Consider the following 19,313-nt stretch of genomic DNA (forward strand, 5'->3'; position numbering starts at 1 on the left):
AAAATTCTAAAAAATAGTAGAAAGTGAAAATATTCCTATGTTCTACTTTGAAATTTCCTGAGTACTGTACAGTGTTGTGAAATAACACTTCTTGAAACTAATGTCACATATTGAGAGTTACTATTACTAGTATGCAATTCTATGCAATGCTTGCTTTGATTTTAGGTAAAAAGTGGTAGGTGAAACGCATGCACATTGCACACGATTTTTTTCAGATTACGAGATTTGATTCATTCCATTTCGTTTTTTTTTAAGATAATGATTCATTCCATTTCTGAATTCTGATAGCACACACCTGTTCGTTGATGATACGATTATAATGTGCCCGATGTTTGCTCTGCCACGTGATGATAGCGTAATGTGTATATCTGTATACTTCCTACCAACCATTGGTACAGCACTTTATGTTATCTGCAATTGCAATGAAGTAAAAATGCATTGCCATTTCTTCGAGGGCTACTTTTTTTTTTGGCGTTGGGACAACGACACATTTCGGTGGCTTTTTCTCACGCACCATATGATGCCGGCCCTGCATCTGACAGGTCAATCGAGCGATTAGAAATGGAATTGGCTTCATTGTTCCTTTCTTTTTTATGCAATGAACCAGTATTGCTCCAAATGAACCACGCAGAAAGGCATGCGCCTTAGACAAAGAATTCCTTGGTCTACGCCAATTAACTATTGCTCATCACCTCCTTAATTAGTTAATTATATCACCTACATACAGTCGTATAGTCTCGTAGAGATATGCACTTACTTCTGTTGAGAAAACATATCTCCTTGATTTTGCTGTTGAGCCATTAGTTGCCTACGAATTATTTTCCGGTTATATAACAACACCACTTTGATCCGTCGGTGTTGGTTGAATCACGTATTCAAGCTCGTCCTGTCCTTGTTTTTCAATAGCTCCTGAATAAAACACACATGTAGTACTACGTAACGAATGCCGACGACACTGACTGTCACCGACGGACGACGTACGGCCACCATGGGTGCATACCGTCTGTGTCAAGATCGAAACAACAGCACGGCCCGTCGTTGTAACGGAGATCGCCTAGCAATTCCCAGAGTATTTTGGCCTTTGACACCGACGCGAAGCATGGTGCCGTGCAGTCCGAGCAGTTTCGGGGGCTTTCGGCTACCCCGATCGATCAGCGCGGCCGCCGGGACGGAGAGCCATCATATCGTCTGGGACGCTGCAGGAATCTGCATGGCTCGCACGCAACGCAGGCGCAGGCAGCGTACTCACCGGGCAGCCGCCCACCCGTGGGCGCGCTGTTCCCGACGTGTGTGAGCGGGGGAGGAGCAGAGCCACACGCCGTGCAACGCGGTTACCGCGGATTGCCGAATTCTCGTGGAACGCGACCTCGGTCGCACGGGGGAGAATCATCGTTGAGGCCGCGAGCCCGCGACGACAGCAGCCAGCGAACCGGTCGCCTTGGGCCATTAACGTCTCAGAAAGTTAACATTGGGCCGGAAGAGTAAAATTTGTACAAATCAGATATTTGGGCCGAGAGTTACGTTCGTTTCTGACTCCGCCGGTTCGTGGACTGAAGAGTTAATGTGCATGAAACCTCCCCAAAAACTAAACTTCTAGCTGTTCGACACTTGTTTCTCGCAGAAAGAGAAGACAAGAGGAATCAAATGGTACAGTACGCGCATTGCACGAACAGTGATACTCACACTTCCATGCCTCTCCACATTTACACCATCTGTTCATGTTCCACTTACGTACACAAGAACACCCAAAAAGAAGAAGAAAAAAGAAAAAAAATGTACACATGAGGAACCCCCGTACTCGTGCTAGGTACGTGTCGTGGCGCACCGCATGCATGCCTCGCTCGCTCCCTCCGTGTTTGCTCATCTCCTGCCCGGCTCGACCACCCTCTGCATCCTAATCTGCTCCCTAAATTTGGCTATGAACTCGTCGGCTTTCCTGTCCACCTCGTCCTCCACCACCTCCTCCTCCTCCGGCGCCAGCCTCGTGGCCAACTCGAAGAGCTCTTCGTCGCATGAGCCATCGTCGTCGTCGTCGTCGTCGTCGTCCAATCTATCCACGTCACCTTCCTCCTCCTCGTAGTTGTATATCTCCTTGTGGTTGTCACCATCTTCGCCGTCGTCGGTGACCACATCATCGCTGCTGAACGAACTGATGTCTGACGCTGCAACCTTCTCTTCCAAATCGTGATCGTCGAATGGCGGTGTCGGGAAAGTACTCCTCGACGCTTGGATCGCTGATTTGGACCGGAAATTGTGGCCGCCGCCGCCGCCGCCGGCTGCGGTCTGCAAGCCCACCCTTCCGTAATCGTTGAAGCTTCTTGCTTTGGCCTTCCGGAGGGCGGGCCGGTCGTGATCAAGAAACGGAGGCGGAGGCGGCGGCGGCGGGGGCGGCGGGAGCAGAGGCGGAGAGCACGGGGAGAGGGTCAGGTCGGCGTCGAGGACTGAGGACGGCGAAGGGATGGCATGCTCTCGCACGCCGCCGTATCTCGCCTTGCGGAGGAGGAACTCAGTTTCTTCTTCTTCTTCTTCTTCTTCTTCTTCAATGGCGCCGTCACTGAAGCTCTCCGTTAGTGTCGCGGATTCTTCGGTCGCCGACTTGAGCTTCCTCACCGGCAGGAGGAGCGGCTTCTCGCTTTCATCGCCCTTGCCGGTGTTGCTCCCTGCACCGGCATCGGCAACGACGACGAGGGGATCGTCTGGGAAGTACTGAGAGCTCCACGCCTGGACGCCCTCCTTGCCGGCGGCGTCAGCTTCACCGCCGCCATCGTTCTCCTCAAAGACCAGCGGGCCGTGCATCATCTGGGTGACGTAGGACTCCACCGACTCGTCGTCGACGGTCTTGGTGGCGGCCACGGCGGCCACCTCGGAGTCGGCGTTCCTCTGGCCGAACACGCCGTAGGAGATGATGAGGCCGAGGAGGAGGATGTGCGGCAGCTCCCAGATCCTGGGCCCCTGGCTCGTCGGCAGGAGCGGCAGCAGCGCCACGACGACGGCGAACAGCACGGCCTTCGCGGCGAGGTTGGTAGGGAACAGCAGCGCGAGAGCCTGCTGCAGCCTCGCCGGAACGTCGCCACCGCTTACTCTGGCCTCCGGCGCCGGAGCCGAGTCCGCCATTGCAGAAGCGAAGGTTTACGCGTAGATTGTTTGTCTCTACCTAGCTAAGCTATGGACTGCGCGAGTTTAGAAATTAACTTGGAATCCTCTGCTTTTGGTTGAGGAGAGGAAGCGGAAGACGTGGTCGGGAAGCAAACGGAGTATGGAGGGAAAAGAATTTGAGAGGCGCAACGCAAACGGCAAAGCAAGGAGACGGGAAGCAAGCAACGCTGCTGTCATTTAAAGATAGCGGTTAAATCTAACGACTTGATCCATCTCAAAAAAATGCTGTATTAACTGATGATGGAAACCGCGGGAATGTGCTAGATGAGAAAATTATTTGGCGAAAAGGACCTCTTTGCATGGTAGCCTCTAGAACGAGAACTGCATGCGCCAATGGATAGTTCATAGCCAACGATGGTGGAGCCAACGGTTGTCGGGACACATGACACAAGGCGTACGTAGCTTTGGCAGTGTGCCACCGATGATGGGCCATGGCTCTCCTAGTCTCTCCTACCTCGAGATTAGAAGGTTAGTGGAAATCTTTGAGGTATTGTTTTGTAGACGTTTCTAGCTAGGTAGGGGCGGCTAAATTTAATTTACGTGCCATGGAGCTCTAACAAGTTACAGTAGATTATAGGAGTAATTAATTAACTAGCATGGTGGCCCGCACAGATTGCGCGGCTAGCATCATTATATTTTATCTCGTATAATAGCATATATGTTTTCTCATTACATTTATTCAAATATATTAAAATGACAATATAATTTTAAATTTTGCAATAACTTTACAAAACTACTAATGTGTAATATTCATATTATATATTATATACGTGTTAGTTATTAATTATTTTTAATATCAAATTTTAGTTATTTGTAAATTATATATATTCCTATATGGACTCTAGACTCGTCTTTTAATATTTCTTTTTTTAATTCCGAATTTTCTGTACATTGTATTTCTATATAGACTCTATGCTCTTCTTCCAATATTATTTATTTTTATTTCTGAATCTTTATTATTTCTAATTGTATTTCTATATGGACTCTAAACTCATCTTTCAATATTCTTTAATTTTTAATTTCGAATTTCAGCTACTTCTAAATTGTATTTCTATATTGACTTTAAACTCTTCTTCCCATATTTTTCTTAATTTTCAATTTTAGTTTTTTGTAAATTGTATTTTTATACGAACTCTAAACTCTACTTTTAATTTCATTATGTTTATTCCAAATTTTAGTTAGTTTTAAATTCCTATATGGACTCTATACTCTACTTCTAATATTCCTTATTTTTTAATTCCGAATTTCTTTTTTTTTCTTAATTCTTATTTTTAATTTCGAATTTCAACTATTTCTAAATTGTATTTCTATATGGACTCTAGTCTCCTCTTCTAATATTCCTTATTTTTAATTCCGAATTTCAACTATTTCTAAATTGTGTTTCTATATGGACTCTAGCATCCTCTTCTAATATCCCTTATTTTTTAATTCTAAATTTCAGCTATTTCTAAGTTGTATTTCTATATGGACTCTGCTTTTTCTTTTTCTCCGATTAACGTGAGAGTTTGTAGGCCATGAGAGCGAACGTGGAGACTCCTTTTTCTATTCCTTTAATAATATAATAGATTTCGGATCTGATGGTAAAACGTCAAACGGATCCACTTCAGTCTTCTGTTGATACTAGTTTCAGGGGAGCTCGAGAGATGCATCAAGAAGTCAACAATTATTGATCTGCTCTCTTCCAGTGAGATGTACTCGATCGTGTGCTTATCTCTTTTAACTTCCAGACGCAAATTCAATGCCCAAGCTGTAGTAGACCATATCAAATAAATTATGTAAACAGATTGTTGACATAGATTAAGAAACTGTTGAAGTAACAAAGCAAGTTTTGTTAATTATAGAAAAATAGATTAAAAGAACATGTCCTTTTGTTTTTCAGAAAAGCTATTTGTCTATTTGTTACAAGAGCATCACCAAAAGATACCCAATATATCCACTCCATAGATGATTTTTCAAAACTTGCTAACCAGGATTTACCGATTTAGGGTCATAAAATATCCTCCCCTATAATTAAAAATGGGACCACCTGCAAAACTACCAACAGTTTCTCTCCCTCTTGTATAATAACCCGACCGATGGGATCCACATGTCGGTCGCTCTTTCTTTTTTTTTTCCTTCTCTTCCTCCTCTCGTTCTTTACCTCTGCATGTAGGGCCAAAAGTTGAGTGCAATGAGACAAGTTGGCACTGACGGTGGGTGGCAGCAAGGGTGGCTGGGGGTGCGAGAGGATCTCGGTGGCCGACAGCGCAAACCGAGACTCGGTAGAGGCGTGAATCAAGGTTGCAAAAGGCCAACTGTGGACAAGCTCTAGGGCATGAATCGAGCTAGCGGCGGCGCAAATCGAGCCATCGGCAGACGAGCTCGGGACAAGCGTTAATCGGGTGCTGGCGATTGTGTGAATCGAGCCAGCGCCTGTGTGAATCGAGCTGGCGACAACGAGCTCAGCATGTGCTGGTGGCAACGCAAATCAAACTGGCGACGACGCGGATCGAGGGCCAGCAGTAGCATGGATCGTAGGTCGGCGGCAATGTGTATCGAGACGGGCTAGCGGCAGTGAAATCGAGCTGGCGACGAGATAAATTAGGGTCAGTGGCTGTGCGAATCGACTTGACGGCGCGCGAGCTTGCCACGACGGAGACATTTCAACTATGTGCGCAAATTGTTGGCGATCGGCATATTGGGAGATGGTGATCTTCCCTACATGTGGAGAATGAGAACATGTGGAGAAGGGATTTCCAAATTTTGCGGGATGTTGATTAGAGGTCAGTTGGATCTAAATTTTTGTAGAAAACTCTAAAATTTTGAGATCGGGAATAGTATTGGGCATGCTTTAAGGTGAACTGTTTTTTAAGGCAGCACGCATGATTCTATGAGGGATCATCATTTCTAAAAACCGAGACATACTACCTGCAACCTTTAATTACACTTTAACGTATGACGTTGGTTATTTCAAAATTGAGATAAAAAAAGGAGAGAATACTACCTCTAGTCCACCAATCCTATCCTCTCGCCTTTTAAGTCCTTCTGTCTCTCCTCACCCTTGTTCTCTCTGTTGCCACCGCTCCTCCTCGCCAGCAGCGTTGCCTTCTCGCATTGTCGGCGCTTCCTCCTCACCCACATCGTCGCCTTCTGTCCACCATCACCAACGTGCCTCCTCCTCGCTCACAGCACACCTCATATCCTTCTCCTAGCCCGCAACATATCCTCCTTCTCGGCTCTCTCCTTCTCTTCTTCACAGTGGAAGGATGGCGCGTGAGTGGGAAGTGGCGGATCTGGTAGCCTAGAGCTCGGTGGTGTTTTGATGGGTAGACAACAGTGGCGGCCGTAAGTTGAGGACCACCAAATCCGGTTGCCATGAGCTTGGGACGGCCAGCTCGACAGTAGTAACTCCCTTCCACTCCCTTGGCTTGGCGGGACTCATTCCCCCTACATCGACAGTGCCCCCCCCCCCCAAAAAAAAAAAAATCAACTATGTGCCTGCTGCACCACCGACGGCGGCAACTCCCTCATTCTCCCTAGGCTCGGTGGTGGCTCCCTCGCTTTCCCAGCGCGACGACAGGCTATTGCTTTATTGCCTTCTTTTGTGCTGAATCTAAGGATGGGGTTTGAGAAAAAAATTGTGATTTTATATGAAATTTGATAAGGTTAGGATTCTTGATTCTGTAATGTGTAGTTGATTCTTGATGTGTGTAAGTTTTGTGTGATCTTCTTGATTCTTTAGCATGCTAGTCGATTCTTGATGTTGATCGATCTCAGAGGTGATGTGGGGTCGCTTGAAGTATCAGCTCGATTTGAGCCGATACATTAGGGCCAATCTTATTATTATTATTATTATTATTATTATTATTATTATTATTATTATTATTATTCCTAATTCTCAAAGGTGTTAATTCCTAAATCAATATAATTAATTTTTATCGATGTCGCTAGTAGGATATGGGTTGAGAAATCCGACACCAACATAAAATTTCCAATCGAAATCCAAAGAGTGTTTTGTAGTAGTGACTTTTCTTCAGGTTGACGGGTGCATGCATGCCTGATACTGGACTAGTTCGCGGGTAAAAACTCTCCAGTGTTGGCAGATGCCTAGCTGGCTAGCTTCCCTTGCAAAGTCTGTCTCGGACTCTGTAAAGGACGTTTCCACGATAACAAACAGTAGCAGCAAAGCAACCGAGCTTTTGGCCCCGAAGAATCAAAAACAAAGAAGGCCCAAATCTGGAGGGTGCCGCCTCGGCCAGATAGCCCGCCGTGCGCCGTATTATCCATCGCCGCCGGCCTCCCGGCCGTGTGCATGCCTCCCCATTATTCCAGGAAGCAAGAGGTGACCTGATTTGTCGCTGCGATTCTTCTTTTGAGATGCGCACGCCAACTTTCTTTGAAGAGTGGGAGCAAATTTCAGGGAAAAGACGGTCGCGTCAGGCTCTCTTTCGCGCAGCAGGTTATCCGTTGCTTAGTTCGACGGCTATTCTTTACCACCATCGGAAAGAGATCCCGTGTGTTTCCCACTCCGTTTCTTGCCTTCTTCAGGTTACCTCTTTGCGGTAGGGAAGATTAAAAAAAAAAATCTAAGTTACCACCTAGTTACCTACCGCTAGATTTGTGAAGAGGCCAGTAATATTCTGTTCTTGGCAGATACTAATACCTTCTCTACTCTTACATAGCGAGAATGCTAATGGGTGGGTGATCGCTCCCCCGTCCGCCCAGCGATCACCCGCCCGCCCCCTCCCCTATACGATACACTCCTCCCTCCTCTCCCTCCTTCCTTCTCCCCTTCTTCTCTTTATATTACAGTACACCACACAAATTTTTTTAAAAAAACCTTTCACAATCAATCACTAACCGCATTCTTGAAATTCATGTGCGGTTGGCATCTATTTTAGCTTTTTAAAGAGTTGACTCGTCGGGCATGCTTGGCCTTCTTGTCGCCTTCCTTTGTTCCTCTTCCTTCTGCGCAGATACTTTTGATCCACTCCTTTCCTATACCGCGCCCTCTGCCTATTACGGTCGATACCCAGAAAGTAGTTTCCTTGGGAGAAGAGGCAGTTCACAAACAAAAGGTTAAAAAAATTTATGTATAGAAATACTATATATAAAAAATTTGAATTCAAATTCAAATTTGAATCGGGTATGTAAACTTTTGACTCATAAACTTTGGGTCTATAAACTTTAGAGCCATGTTTGGATAACGGGAATGCTGCATACCGGAATCCCGTCCGGACGGGACTCTTGCTTATTCAAAGAGGAGCGATACCTGACCATGGACGTCCCGAGCAGCAGCAGCAGCAGCAGCTACCTGTGTAGGACACGGTGCCGCTCCAACATGCACGCATGCATGGCCGACATGGGTGGCGGCGCTGTGGCGCCCACGCCCACACCGTTGACGCACTATCCCGCAACCGCGAGCTCCTCGCCGGCTGTGGCACCCACGCCCGCACCATCGACGCACTGCGCCACGACCGCGAGCCTCTCGCCGGCGGCACCGGCGCCGGCGTAGGGGAGGAGGATCCCAACGCGGACGCGGCGGCAGATGAGGAAGTAGAGCACGAAGGTGCTGCCCTCGCTGCCGTCGTCGGCGCGAGCACGACGAGCACGTACCTGGCTAGCTCGTCGAGGCAGCAGAGGATGTGGCCGCCGGTGACAAGCTCCGACGTGGCGTGGACGGTGGAGGATGCGGCTATTGGTGATGAGCTCTGGCCTGGGAGTGGATGACGAAGGACACGGCCATCGGCGACGAGCTCCGACATGGCGTGGACGGTGGAGGATGCGGCCGTCGGCGACGAGCTCCGGCGTGGGGCATGGATGGCGGAGGACACGGCCGCTGGAAATGAGCTCTGACGTGGCGCGGATGGTGGAAGATGTGGCCGCCGGCGACGAGCTCTGGCGTGGGACGTGGATGGTGGGACCACCGGCGACGACGCTTTGATGCTCGACTCTGATATATGGTAGGTATCATCTGATACCTTGCAAATATCACCTTCTACGTGGTAAGAATCGCATGATATCTGATAGGTATCATCTGATACCTCACAAGTATCACCTGATACGTGGTAGAATCGCATGATACTTGATAGGTATCACCTGATACCGGTTAGGTATCAGGACTTGATACCTCGCAAGTATCACCCTCTACGTGGTAAGAATCGCATGATACCTGATAAGTACCATCTGATACCTCACAAGTATCACCTGATACGTGGTAGAATCGCATGATACCTGATAGGTATCACTTGATACCGGTTAGGTATCAGAACCTGATACCTCATAAATATCACCCTCTACGTGGTAAGAATCGCATGATACCTGATAGATATTATCTGATATCGCAAGTATCACCTGATATGTGGTAGAAACGTATGATACATGTTAGGTATCAGAACTCATCCCGTTCGAAAACGGGATTCCGTTGTATAGCAGCCCCCTTGGATAATGGGTTTGGGATATGATTTCCCACCCCTTAAAGGGTAAGTTTCAATCCTAGCCATCCATTCTTCTCATTCCATTTCATCCTATCCTTTTATTCATTTCCATTTCCCAATCCCACCTCTCCTAACCCATTATCCAAACACACCCTAGGTGTATAAACTTTAGATGTATAGAAATACTATATATAGAAAATATTTCAATTTAAATTTGAATTTGAATTCAAATTCAAATTTTAATCGGGTATGTAAACTTTTGACTTATAAACTTTGGGTCTATAAACTTTAGATGTATAGAAATACTATATATAGAAAATATTTGAATTCAAATTCAAATTTGAAACGGGTATGTAAACTTTTGACTTATAAACTTTAGGTCTATAAACTTTAGATGTATAGAAATACTATATATATAAAAAATATTTGAATTCAAATTCAATTTTGAATCGGATATATAAACTTTCGACTTATAAACTTTTGGTCTCTAAACTTTAGATGTGTAAACTTGAGGTGTATAAACTTTAGGTGTATAAATTTACTAAAATAGAAAAGTAATATGGTGCCAACAAAGGAAACCAGGTGGAGGGGTGGAGGGGGGAGGGGATCGATCGCTACCCCCGTCTCCGGACGATCGATCGCCCATTAAGATCCCCCTTACATAGTGCCTTCTTTTCGGATATATGCCAGTTATACGTTAGGAATTCAGGAAAAGAAGAAAAAAAGCCCAACGTTGTGATTAGTATGAGTTAATAGGCTATGGTCTAAAGCCCATGGGCCGAAAGCTGGACAGTATTGGATGATCTGGCCTTTCTGATTTCTACATGATCTGTCTGAGGGTGTGTTTAGTTCACGTTAAAATTGAAAGTTTGGTTAAAATTGAAATGGTGTGATGAAAAAGTTGAAATTTTATGTGTAGAAAAGTTTTGATGTGCTGAAAAAATTGGAAGTTTGAAAAAAAAAGAACTTTTGAACTAAACTCAGCCTAAACTGACTAGCCTGGACAGGCACAGGAGTACAGGACAGCACGTTAGCGTACATCATGTGTGGTCAAATTAGAAGCCGAGCGCACTGACAAAAGCTGGGGAAACACGATAGGGTAATTAGTGGCTTACAGCCTACTACTGCAGACGGTCTCATACGCGACATGCTCTAATATAAGCACCATAAATCTCTCAGTTAATCACGACAGGGCCTCTTTATTTAGTCCTTTCAGCTTGATTACCCGTTGATTTTTTGGGCTCCAGCAGCAAGCAAACAGGCAGTACGACCAGCCATGTGAGTACGCTCTCCCATGGGAATCATTGTGCTAGCCAATCTCGTAAAAGGCGGGTGCCGGTGTGGGAGCCAATGAGTGGTAACACACGGCACGGATTAATGCATGCCGCTTATACTAAAACATTGCATGCAACACGGCCGGGAAAAAGCCCCAGCTTTTGCTCCCCAAGTTATGGTGCGCGGCCGCGTGGGTCGCGTGACCTCCAAACTCCAAAGGTTTGGCCGCTGTAGCTGCTATAGCTACAGTGGGTAGTACTGGCTGAGATGGTACTACAGCTGCATGCATACGTGTTTGTGTCCACGTACTCTTAGGCATTGCACGCACGCACACCGTGCAGCTGAAGTGGATGCTGGCGATACATTGCGTCGAGTATACTCTGCATTGGGAAGAAGAAATTGCAGATGATCTACAGTACACTGACATTAGGCGTTGTTTTTGCCGTCGGATCTTCATCAAACGGCCGAAAACAAATGCTACAGTGATCTCGAACACAGAAGAGGAATAATAATATTTTGTCGAGGTAAGTTTGCTACAGTACCACTGCATTCTAGTACAGCAGAGGATCAACGTCCCACAATATTCAATTGATCTGGTTTTCTCAATGACAAACTCCACTCCCTCCATATTTGAATGCATGTAGGATATTATTTGAATCCTACAAGGCAATTTTGCCTCTTCTATTTCCTGTATTCCTAGGTTCTATGGAATCATAGACACGATGTGGTCTTCGAAACATGGCGCCCTTGGTTGCTTCGGCTTCAAGAAGGTGTTTGTAGGAAACGAACTTTTGGACTGTCAGACTTAAAGAGTCAAGATAGGGACGCAAGCTCTGTTTGGAAGAAGAGGAATTTTACAGTTCTTTAGAAAGTATCTTGAGGTATCTAAATTTTATACTAAAATTTTTGATACCTTAAAATACTTAGTACCTAGAGGTACTAACTTTTTACACTAGAAAATATAGCGGTAAAATTACCCTTGGAAGAAGGTTTTAGCTCCTCACTTCAAACTTTAAATTTGATGTTTTTCGCCCCCCCCCCCTACTTGGTCTAAAAAAATGATTAAAATTTTAGAAAAATCCAACCAAGTCAACGGTATCATATAGTATATCCTTTCGGATTCAAATTGATGGGCTATTCAGTTGGCTGCCACTTTAAACCTTATCAAATTTTAGTAAAACAACAAACTAAACATGCATACTTCAGCCATTACTACCTATAAGCTTCCTCTCTTTAAAACTCTACCAAAATATAGTAAAAGCATCAAAACAAATAAAGTCAACACTACCAAATTTGGTAACGTCGAAATATATCAAAATTTGGCGTTACCAAATTTTGGTGTGATTAATTTGTGAACCAGCCTGAGAATTCCTATCCACCTATAGGCAAGTCTCTCCACGTATCGAGTGACTCTGAGAGTCTGAGCGATACACTTGTGCTTTATAACAGTTTGACTTGTACAACAAGAGAATAAATGGAGTGATGGAAAATATTTCTACTTTGACGTGAACTTGGCGATTATATTGTGCCATGGTGTCACGCATACGTACATGATTTTGGGCCTCATTTCGGTGTAGCTTCCTAGGCACTCTTCCTGCAGCTATACGCTCGCGCGTACGATGAATTTGTGCCGTTATGATCATGAGAGCAACTAAGAACAAACACCTGGTATAGCGGTATAAGCACCATTCAATCAGCATAGATAAGAACTGACATATATATACCACCTCCGATCGAATGGTGCATGTTCCTCGACCGGGCAATTCAATTCGATTATATCCAGATGATTCGTTACTCGATATCCAGTAGTAGTACATATTTATATTTAGCCGTTCACATGATTAAGCGAACAAACCGATCGAACGCTTTCAGTTAGCGGATAATATCCCATCAAAACACAAGGAAACTTTCATGCATGCATGCAAGCTATGGCTTTCCCGGCCGGCCAATTAAAGAACACACTACTAATCACCTAAATTAAGCTCAGCAGAGACCAAATGCACATGCCTACCCGTGTTAAATTAATCGCTAGAATCAAGCTTAAGAGACACGACTGTCCAACAAACAAACTGACCCTCTCATCATCATCGCCGTCATCGTCAGCCGGGACAGAACAAACCACCGTGCCATCCCGCTGCGCCCCACTTCCCCTACACCCGTATCCCACCATATCCAACTTTCCCCTGGACCAGCTAAATATTCGCTACGCCCAGCTCCCAGCCGGCCCGCCCGCGAACACCACCACCGCCGGCCAGAAGCTGCCGAGCCACTCCTGTTCTATCCCAGCGCCGCCTATAGCTACTACTCCACCTGACGCATGAACACCATGCTAATAGCTAGCCAGCTAGCTGCTTCCAACAAAAAGGAAAAAAACAACAACTGAGCGATCGATCGGTGAGCGCAACACACACAGCTTGCGCGAATATAATGTGCACGTACACTGCTTGCTGCCTCGTTGACACATGGGGACAGTGTACGGGTGTAGTCTGTCTAGCTAGGAAGTAAAAAGCTAGCTAGCTTGTCATGACTGCTGCGGCCGGACGGCGATCGGGCGGTGGCAGAGGATGCCCCCGTCGGCGGCGGTGTCGACGACGCTGCCGCCGGCTGCAGCAGTAGTAGTCCTGATGCCGCGGCGGTCGGCGGCGGCGGCGGCGCTGGAGTTGTTATTGGTGTTGGAGACGCGCTCGCAGGAGGGGCACATGGTGAGCGTGGTGGGCGGGGACATGTTCATGTAGAGGTGCGGCGAGACGAGCTTGAGCGCTCGCAGCTCCTGCACCTCCTTCTGCAGCCTCCGGTTCTCCTCCGTGAGCGTCTCGCAGCAGCGCTTCAGGAACTCGCAGTCCACCTCCGTCTGCTTCAGCTTCGTCCTGAGTTAGTTACACAGGCCGCAAAGAACAATGGTTTCAGAATATAATCCCGATCGATTGATTAATTGAGAGCGAGACTCATGTCGATCCAAGCTTAAACCACTAAACTAACAGTCCATTAATCCCCAAGATGTACAGTACGGTATTGCATGTGCTTATTACGTACCTTGCGCGTCTGTTCTGAAACCACACCTCGACCTGCCGAGGCCGAAGCCCGAGCTGCTGCGCCAAAGTTGCCTTCTGCCTCTGAACGCATGTAACACGCAGGGTTTAGAGATGCAGCAGCAGCAGTAGTAGAGAAAATGCACGCGAACTATACATCTGTGTTAAATTAGGTCTCCGAAAATAGTTAAACTAAGCAATTAATCAGGAGAGGAAGAGGAAGAGGAAGAGGACGGAGGTGTTTACGCACGGGGTTGAGGGTGGGGTGCTCCCGGAAGCTGTCCTCGAGCACGGCGGACTGGTCCTTGGAAAGCCGGAGCTTCTTGCGTGAGCCGTCGATGCCGCAGCCACCGTCCTCCTCGTCGCTGCCGCCGCCGCCGCGCAGGCCCGCGCGCTCCTCTTCTGCCGCGACGACCTCGCTCCGCTTCGCAGCAGGGAGCAGCGGCATCTCCAGGAATCTCTTCTCTAATCCACAGACACAACGCGCGTACTCAAAGGTTAATCATCAGCAACTACTCACAAATCGATCTAGTCTCACAACTGAAGTTTCCGCAGAAAAGCGCGATCGAGCTAGTGACAGGTACCTGGAGGAGCGTGGAACAGCATGGCGACATGGTGAGTACGAGGAGCAATAAGCGGCGAGCTGAGACTGAGGCTCAGGCGCAGGTCCTCGGCCCTCTCCATCATCGCTCCCTGCAACCTCTCTCTGCGTTCTTCCCTGGTGCTTTCTCTCCACTAGCTCTCAGCTCTGACTACTCGATCTCTGTATATCTCGATGCAAACTGAGTAGAGTTTGCAGCTAGCTGGAGTTGGAACTTGGAAGTGATAAAGAAGTGGGGGAGAGTGAGGGTTTTAAAGAGAGGGTGGGAAGGAATGTTGGATCTCACTCGGTTCTTGGGACAGCAATGATTAACTTGTGGGGCGAGCTCCTTAATTGGTGCAATCATAACTTCCCCACCTCCTTCACCTTAAAGGCTTAAAATTGCTATCTTAGCTAACTTCAGCTATTCTCCACTCAAAGTAGCATTTGTTTTAGGAAAAATATATATAAGGAGGGGCATGCATTTCCGCTTTGACGAATGTTTTATAATCTGGTCCACCGAATGGAGTGGAGTATCTAGCAAACCAACATGCGCTTTGATTTATGGCCCGTGAACAAGTGTGCGTACGTGGTGCAAAATAAACTAGTCGTCGTCGCGTACAATTAGTACATTTCGGCGATCATTCCACGGAAGTATTTTTGCCAAATCAGAACATTTTTTTTTAAAAAAAAGAGAGAGTGAGACAACCAGTTTCAGTAATCTCAACCGACTACCGTCCATCCTCCAATCCAGTCAACAAGTAGCTAGAGATAGAGTGCAAGCTTTCGATGTTTTAAGGTTGCTAGCTATAGCTAGCTCAATGCTCATTTGTTTGCACATTTTCACACAGTAGAAGCAGGAGACGAGAAACTGTACCGCACATTGAAATGCTAGGGGCAGGAGTACTAGATTAGGGGAGAGCCATGCTAGCTTTGGGGATAATAAGCAATGATCGCGGCACGTAGGAGCAGTGCATGAAGAAATGATTGGCTTTTCGATCGAGTTGCTGGTACCAACCAGCAAAAACCAACGCCGGGGCAAGGCAAGGCTGCTGCCGGACCTGGGGATGGACGGCATGATTGCAGAGGGCGTGCTCTGCTCGCATTGGTAGGGCATGCCAAGCTTAGCTACAGTACTAGCTAGGCGCCACAGGGAAAGGCCAGTTCAAGTGTCCATTCATGCGTTCGCATGGCCTTTCCCCCAGGCCCAAATCATCGTGTCCCGCTTTGAGCCAGCACGCGCGCACCTATCCCCCCCGCGGGCGGAGGCCCCACATCCACGGCTCATCTCCGCGACCATCATCATCCCATCATTGCCTGCCGTCCACCCTCCCAAAAACCTTTGTGACACGGCAATATGGACTCTCTTGCATGGGCTGAAAGCGGCTGGGGTTTATTACGCACTTAACTACATTCATTGGTCTGATTGATTATTACGGGTGATTACGTGTTTCTTTTGCTTGATTGGTTTTAGGAGATAGAGATTCGAGAAGTTTGATTAGTGCTGGTTATATTTGGGTGGAAATCTTGAGGATGTGGAGGGTAGTTTAATTTCATGCTTGAGGATGTGTAGGGTTGTTTTCATGCGAGAGAGGGTCCGTTGGCTAATCCGATTAGTATTTGTTCCGGTTAGAAAGGTATCTAAATTTAAGGTCGGATTGAGCATAATACGTACTGGGGAGACTTAGGTCCCCCTACCCCACTGAATCACCATTGAGAAAATGGGAGATGAGAGAGGAAAGAAAGGGAGAAGAGGAAGAGTAGGGGGGCCTGAAGGAGGAGGAAGGAGATAAGCCTCCCTCCCCATTCATTTCCTAGATCCACCATTACAGAAACAAGAGAAGACATTACAATGGGAGATGTTAAACCCCTAGATAAATAATCTATCGATTCCTTGGTTTATGAACTTATCATCTATTAGCGACTGAGCATATCTCTACTATTAGAAAGAGAAAGTTTCGTCCACCTGCCCCTCCTGTTATAATGTATGCACTAGATAATTAACATGCATAGAAACTGATATACGTAAACAAATTTTATTATTACTGACATAGTAGCTTGACTGTGTTACCCGTGATTGAAACAACTATATCTTCAGAAAATTTAGGGTTGTATCCACCTCCCTGTGTGGAGGAAGGGACAATGGCAGATCATCCATAAAAAGCACCACCAAATATGAGAGGTGAGAAAAATTAAAGGCATGACAGCCAGTATTGGAGATTCGATAGATACATTAACTAGACATTGGTGGAGGTTGAACACTAAATATGGAGAGGGGCAAGGTTAAAGTATTCACAGTCACTAGGATGGCCTATATATTACCAGATGGGTGGGTGATATGGTTGTGCACTTAGCTCACTGAAGCTTAAATACAATCCCTCCGTCAACAGAAAAAAATAGACTATTCATCTACTTCTAACATCCAAAAAAGATTTAAGGGAGAGGAAAAAAATATAAATGTCCCTCGTTAATAACAGAATAATGTGTAGGTAAAGGGTTTTGAGAAGCTAAAATTTATCGGTCTGCAAACCGAAGAAATGAATTGATTTTTTTTTGGACAAAGTGAGTAGATTCAGTGCTAGTGCCTATCAATTTTAAGGGTATATGCGCAGTGGGTATGTGTGTGCTCATGCTCAGGGGATATTTGATGTCTATGACAATATCGCAAGCATATATATGTAAAGAAATGTGTGTGTGATGATGTCCAATTGCACTCCTAAAACAAGATTTGAAAAAAATAAATCGATTCGGTGTAAGATCCAATATACCACGAAAAGAATGTTCTCTAAACCATTTGACATGTTTTAATTAATTCGTGTACAGTAACCCACACGCATCTATATGTTTGTCCACACTTTCTTTCTCCGGCTAAAAGTCACGTCGAATGGTGTCCAAATAGCAGTGTGAAAATTAATCCTAACAAGGCCGTTTTCATCAAAGAAAAATGGTCCCAAATACTCTCATGGTGTACCACCGCTAGCGGCTGCTCTAGCCTAGTTAGAGCTTTGCACGGCGCACGCCATGTTGTCGACGTCCTGGAGCAGCTGAACAGTGCCCCTAGTGTTTTGTCCTACGCTGACATGGTCGCATGCAAACCAGCTTATACCTCGCCCTAAGAAAGGGAAAGGACAACGCCATCACGGGTTGTAATTTTTCTGGCGAGTTTAAGGGCCTTCTTATTGGAACCGTACGCTTTCTCGCCCGACAATCCGTCTACACATGAGGAGCGGGTGATCCTCTCGCACGCAGCGCTCACCGATGGGTACATCAATCATGGCTAGGTAAAGGGGAGAGGAGAGAGGGGCGCATGGCGGAAGAGGCGAGGCGCGGAGCGATGGAAGAATCGAACCGTGGGATGGGACGGGCTGGGGCCAACGTACGCGGGGGGAGGGGAGATGGGCAAATCCGGCGGGATCTCGTCACGTGGCCCGGGTCCGACACGCCCGTGGTCCGGCACGTGGGCGGGCGTCCCTCTCCCGTCGTCGTCGGATCGGTGGATCGATGGATCGATCTCGCGCTGCTCGCCAAAGCGGAAAAGGCGGGGAAAGACGGGCACACACAGGTGACGCCCGGGCCCGCCAAGCTGACTCGCGGAGGGGACCCATCACCCCCCACCCCCCACCGCCACCGCCACCTCCAACAATCCGCTCTCACGCGTGTCGTCCTGTCGTCCTCGACCATCCACCGCCGCCAATCATTGTCGTCCTCTCGATGGATCGACCTCTCGTCGAGCCCGCATCATCCATAATTCCATACCTACGCAGCCGAGCTGATATCTCTCTCTCTCCTGGCTGTTTGGATTCAGTGACTAAACTTTATTACTTATCATATTAGATGTTTGGATATTAATTTAGAGTATTAAATATGGACTACTTATAAAATTAATTGTATAAATATAAGAGCTAATATGCGAGATAAATCTTTTAAGCCTAATTAATACATAATTAGATAATGTTTACTGTAGCATCACATAGGCTAATTATAGATTAATTAGGCTTAATAGATTCGTCTCGCGAATTAGTCCAGGGTTATAAAATGGGTTTTGTCATTAGTCTACGTTTAATATTTCTAATTAGTGTCCAAACATCCGATGTGATAGGACTAAAATTTTTTAGCCCCATACCAACTGCTCCTATCTGTCCCCATCTCCAGACATAAAAGCCACAAAGGGTGAAATTCCTTAGGCGGTGTTTAGATTCAGGGGTGTAAAGTTTTTGCGTGTCACATTGGATATTATATAGGAATCGCATGGGGTGTTTGGGCACTAATAAAAAAAACTATTTACAGAATCCGTCAGAAAACAGCGAGACGAATTTATTAAGTCTAATTAATCCGTCATTAGCAAATATTTACAGTAGCACCATATTATTAAATAATGGAGCAATTAGGCTTAAAAGATTCGTCTCGTAAATTAGTCACAATCTGTACAATTAGTTTTTTTTTATATTTAATACTCTATACATATGTTCAAACGTTTGATGTGATAGGGTGTAAAATTTTTACGTGGGAACTAAACATAGCCTTAGTTTGTAGGAGTAGGAGTAGTAATACCGTTACCTTAGTCTTGCATGATTCTTTTCCAGGTCTTATCGATCAGCTCATTTTACCAGGTTCGGCGAGAACGGTTTTTCTGTTTTCATATTACGACCGATATAAGAAAGGTTCCGTCTTGCTTTGTTAATTTGTGTGATCTTTAATTTAGCCACATCCTGTCAATTTCAGCTTTGTGGTGTTCAGATGGAAATATATCAAAAGTAAATGAAGTAGGAGTAGTACTAGAGCGCCTACTACTTTCTTCCTCCATAAATATAATTGATTCTAAATTATTTAGCAAAGTTTAATGTTTAGGTGAATTAC

General features: G+C 46.0%; 2 protein-coding genes across 2 annotated transcripts; both read right to left on the minus strand.

Moving 5' to 3' along the window:
• Window positions 1-1,517: 1,517 nt before the first annotated feature.
• Window positions 1,518-3,277, minus strand: LOC127771447 (uncharacterized). The gene has a single exon (XM_052297359.1). It carries the CDS (start codon window positions 3,112-3,114, stop codon window positions 1,861-1,863), a length of 1,254 nt encoding a protein of 417 aa, XP_052153319.1. The 5' UTR covers window positions 3,115-3,277; the 3' UTR covers window positions 1,518-1,860.
• Window positions 3,278-13,005: 9,728 nt separating this feature from the next.
• Window positions 13,006-14,822, minus strand: LOC127769816 (homeobox-leucine zipper protein HOX17). Its single transcript, XM_052295472.1, has 4 exons — window positions 14,461-14,822; window positions 14,127-14,341; window positions 13,881-13,960; window positions 13,006-13,714 (listed from the first exon to the last, which is right to left on the minus strand). Exons 1-4 carry the CDS (start codon window positions 14,561-14,563, stop codon window positions 13,369-13,371), a joined length of 744 nt encoding a protein of 247 aa, XP_052151432.1. The 5' UTR covers window positions 14,564-14,822; the 3' UTR covers window positions 13,006-13,368.
• Between the last annotated feature and the right edge of the window lie 4,491 nt (window positions 14,823-19,313).

The sequence above is a fragment of the Oryza glaberrima genome, chromosome 4 (assembly GCF_000147395.1).
Source record: "Oryza glaberrima chromosome 4, OglaRS2, whole genome shotgun sequence".
Lineage (NCBI taxonomy): Eukaryota > Viridiplantae > Streptophyta > Magnoliopsida > Poales > Poaceae > Oryza > Oryza glaberrima.

Bases quoted from the DNA above. Each gene is read 5' to 3' on its own strand.
- LOC127769816 (XM_052295472.1), bottom strand. From the start codon at position 14,563: ATGATGGAGAGGGCCGAGGACCTGCGCCTGAGCCTCAGTCTCAGCTCG. The intron at 14,342-14,460 runs GTACCTGTCACT...TCTGTGGATTAG, and splicing joins GCTGTTCCACGCTCCTCCAG to AGAAGAGATTCCTGGAGATG. The intron at 13,715-13,880 runs GTACGTAATAAG...TAACTAACTCAG, and splicing joins TTTCAGAACAGACGCGCAAG to GACGAAGCTGAAGCAGACGG.
- LOC127771447 (XM_052297359.1), bottom strand. From the start codon at position 3,114: ATGGCGGACTCGGCTCCGGCGCCGGAGGCCAGAGTAAGCGGTGGCGAC.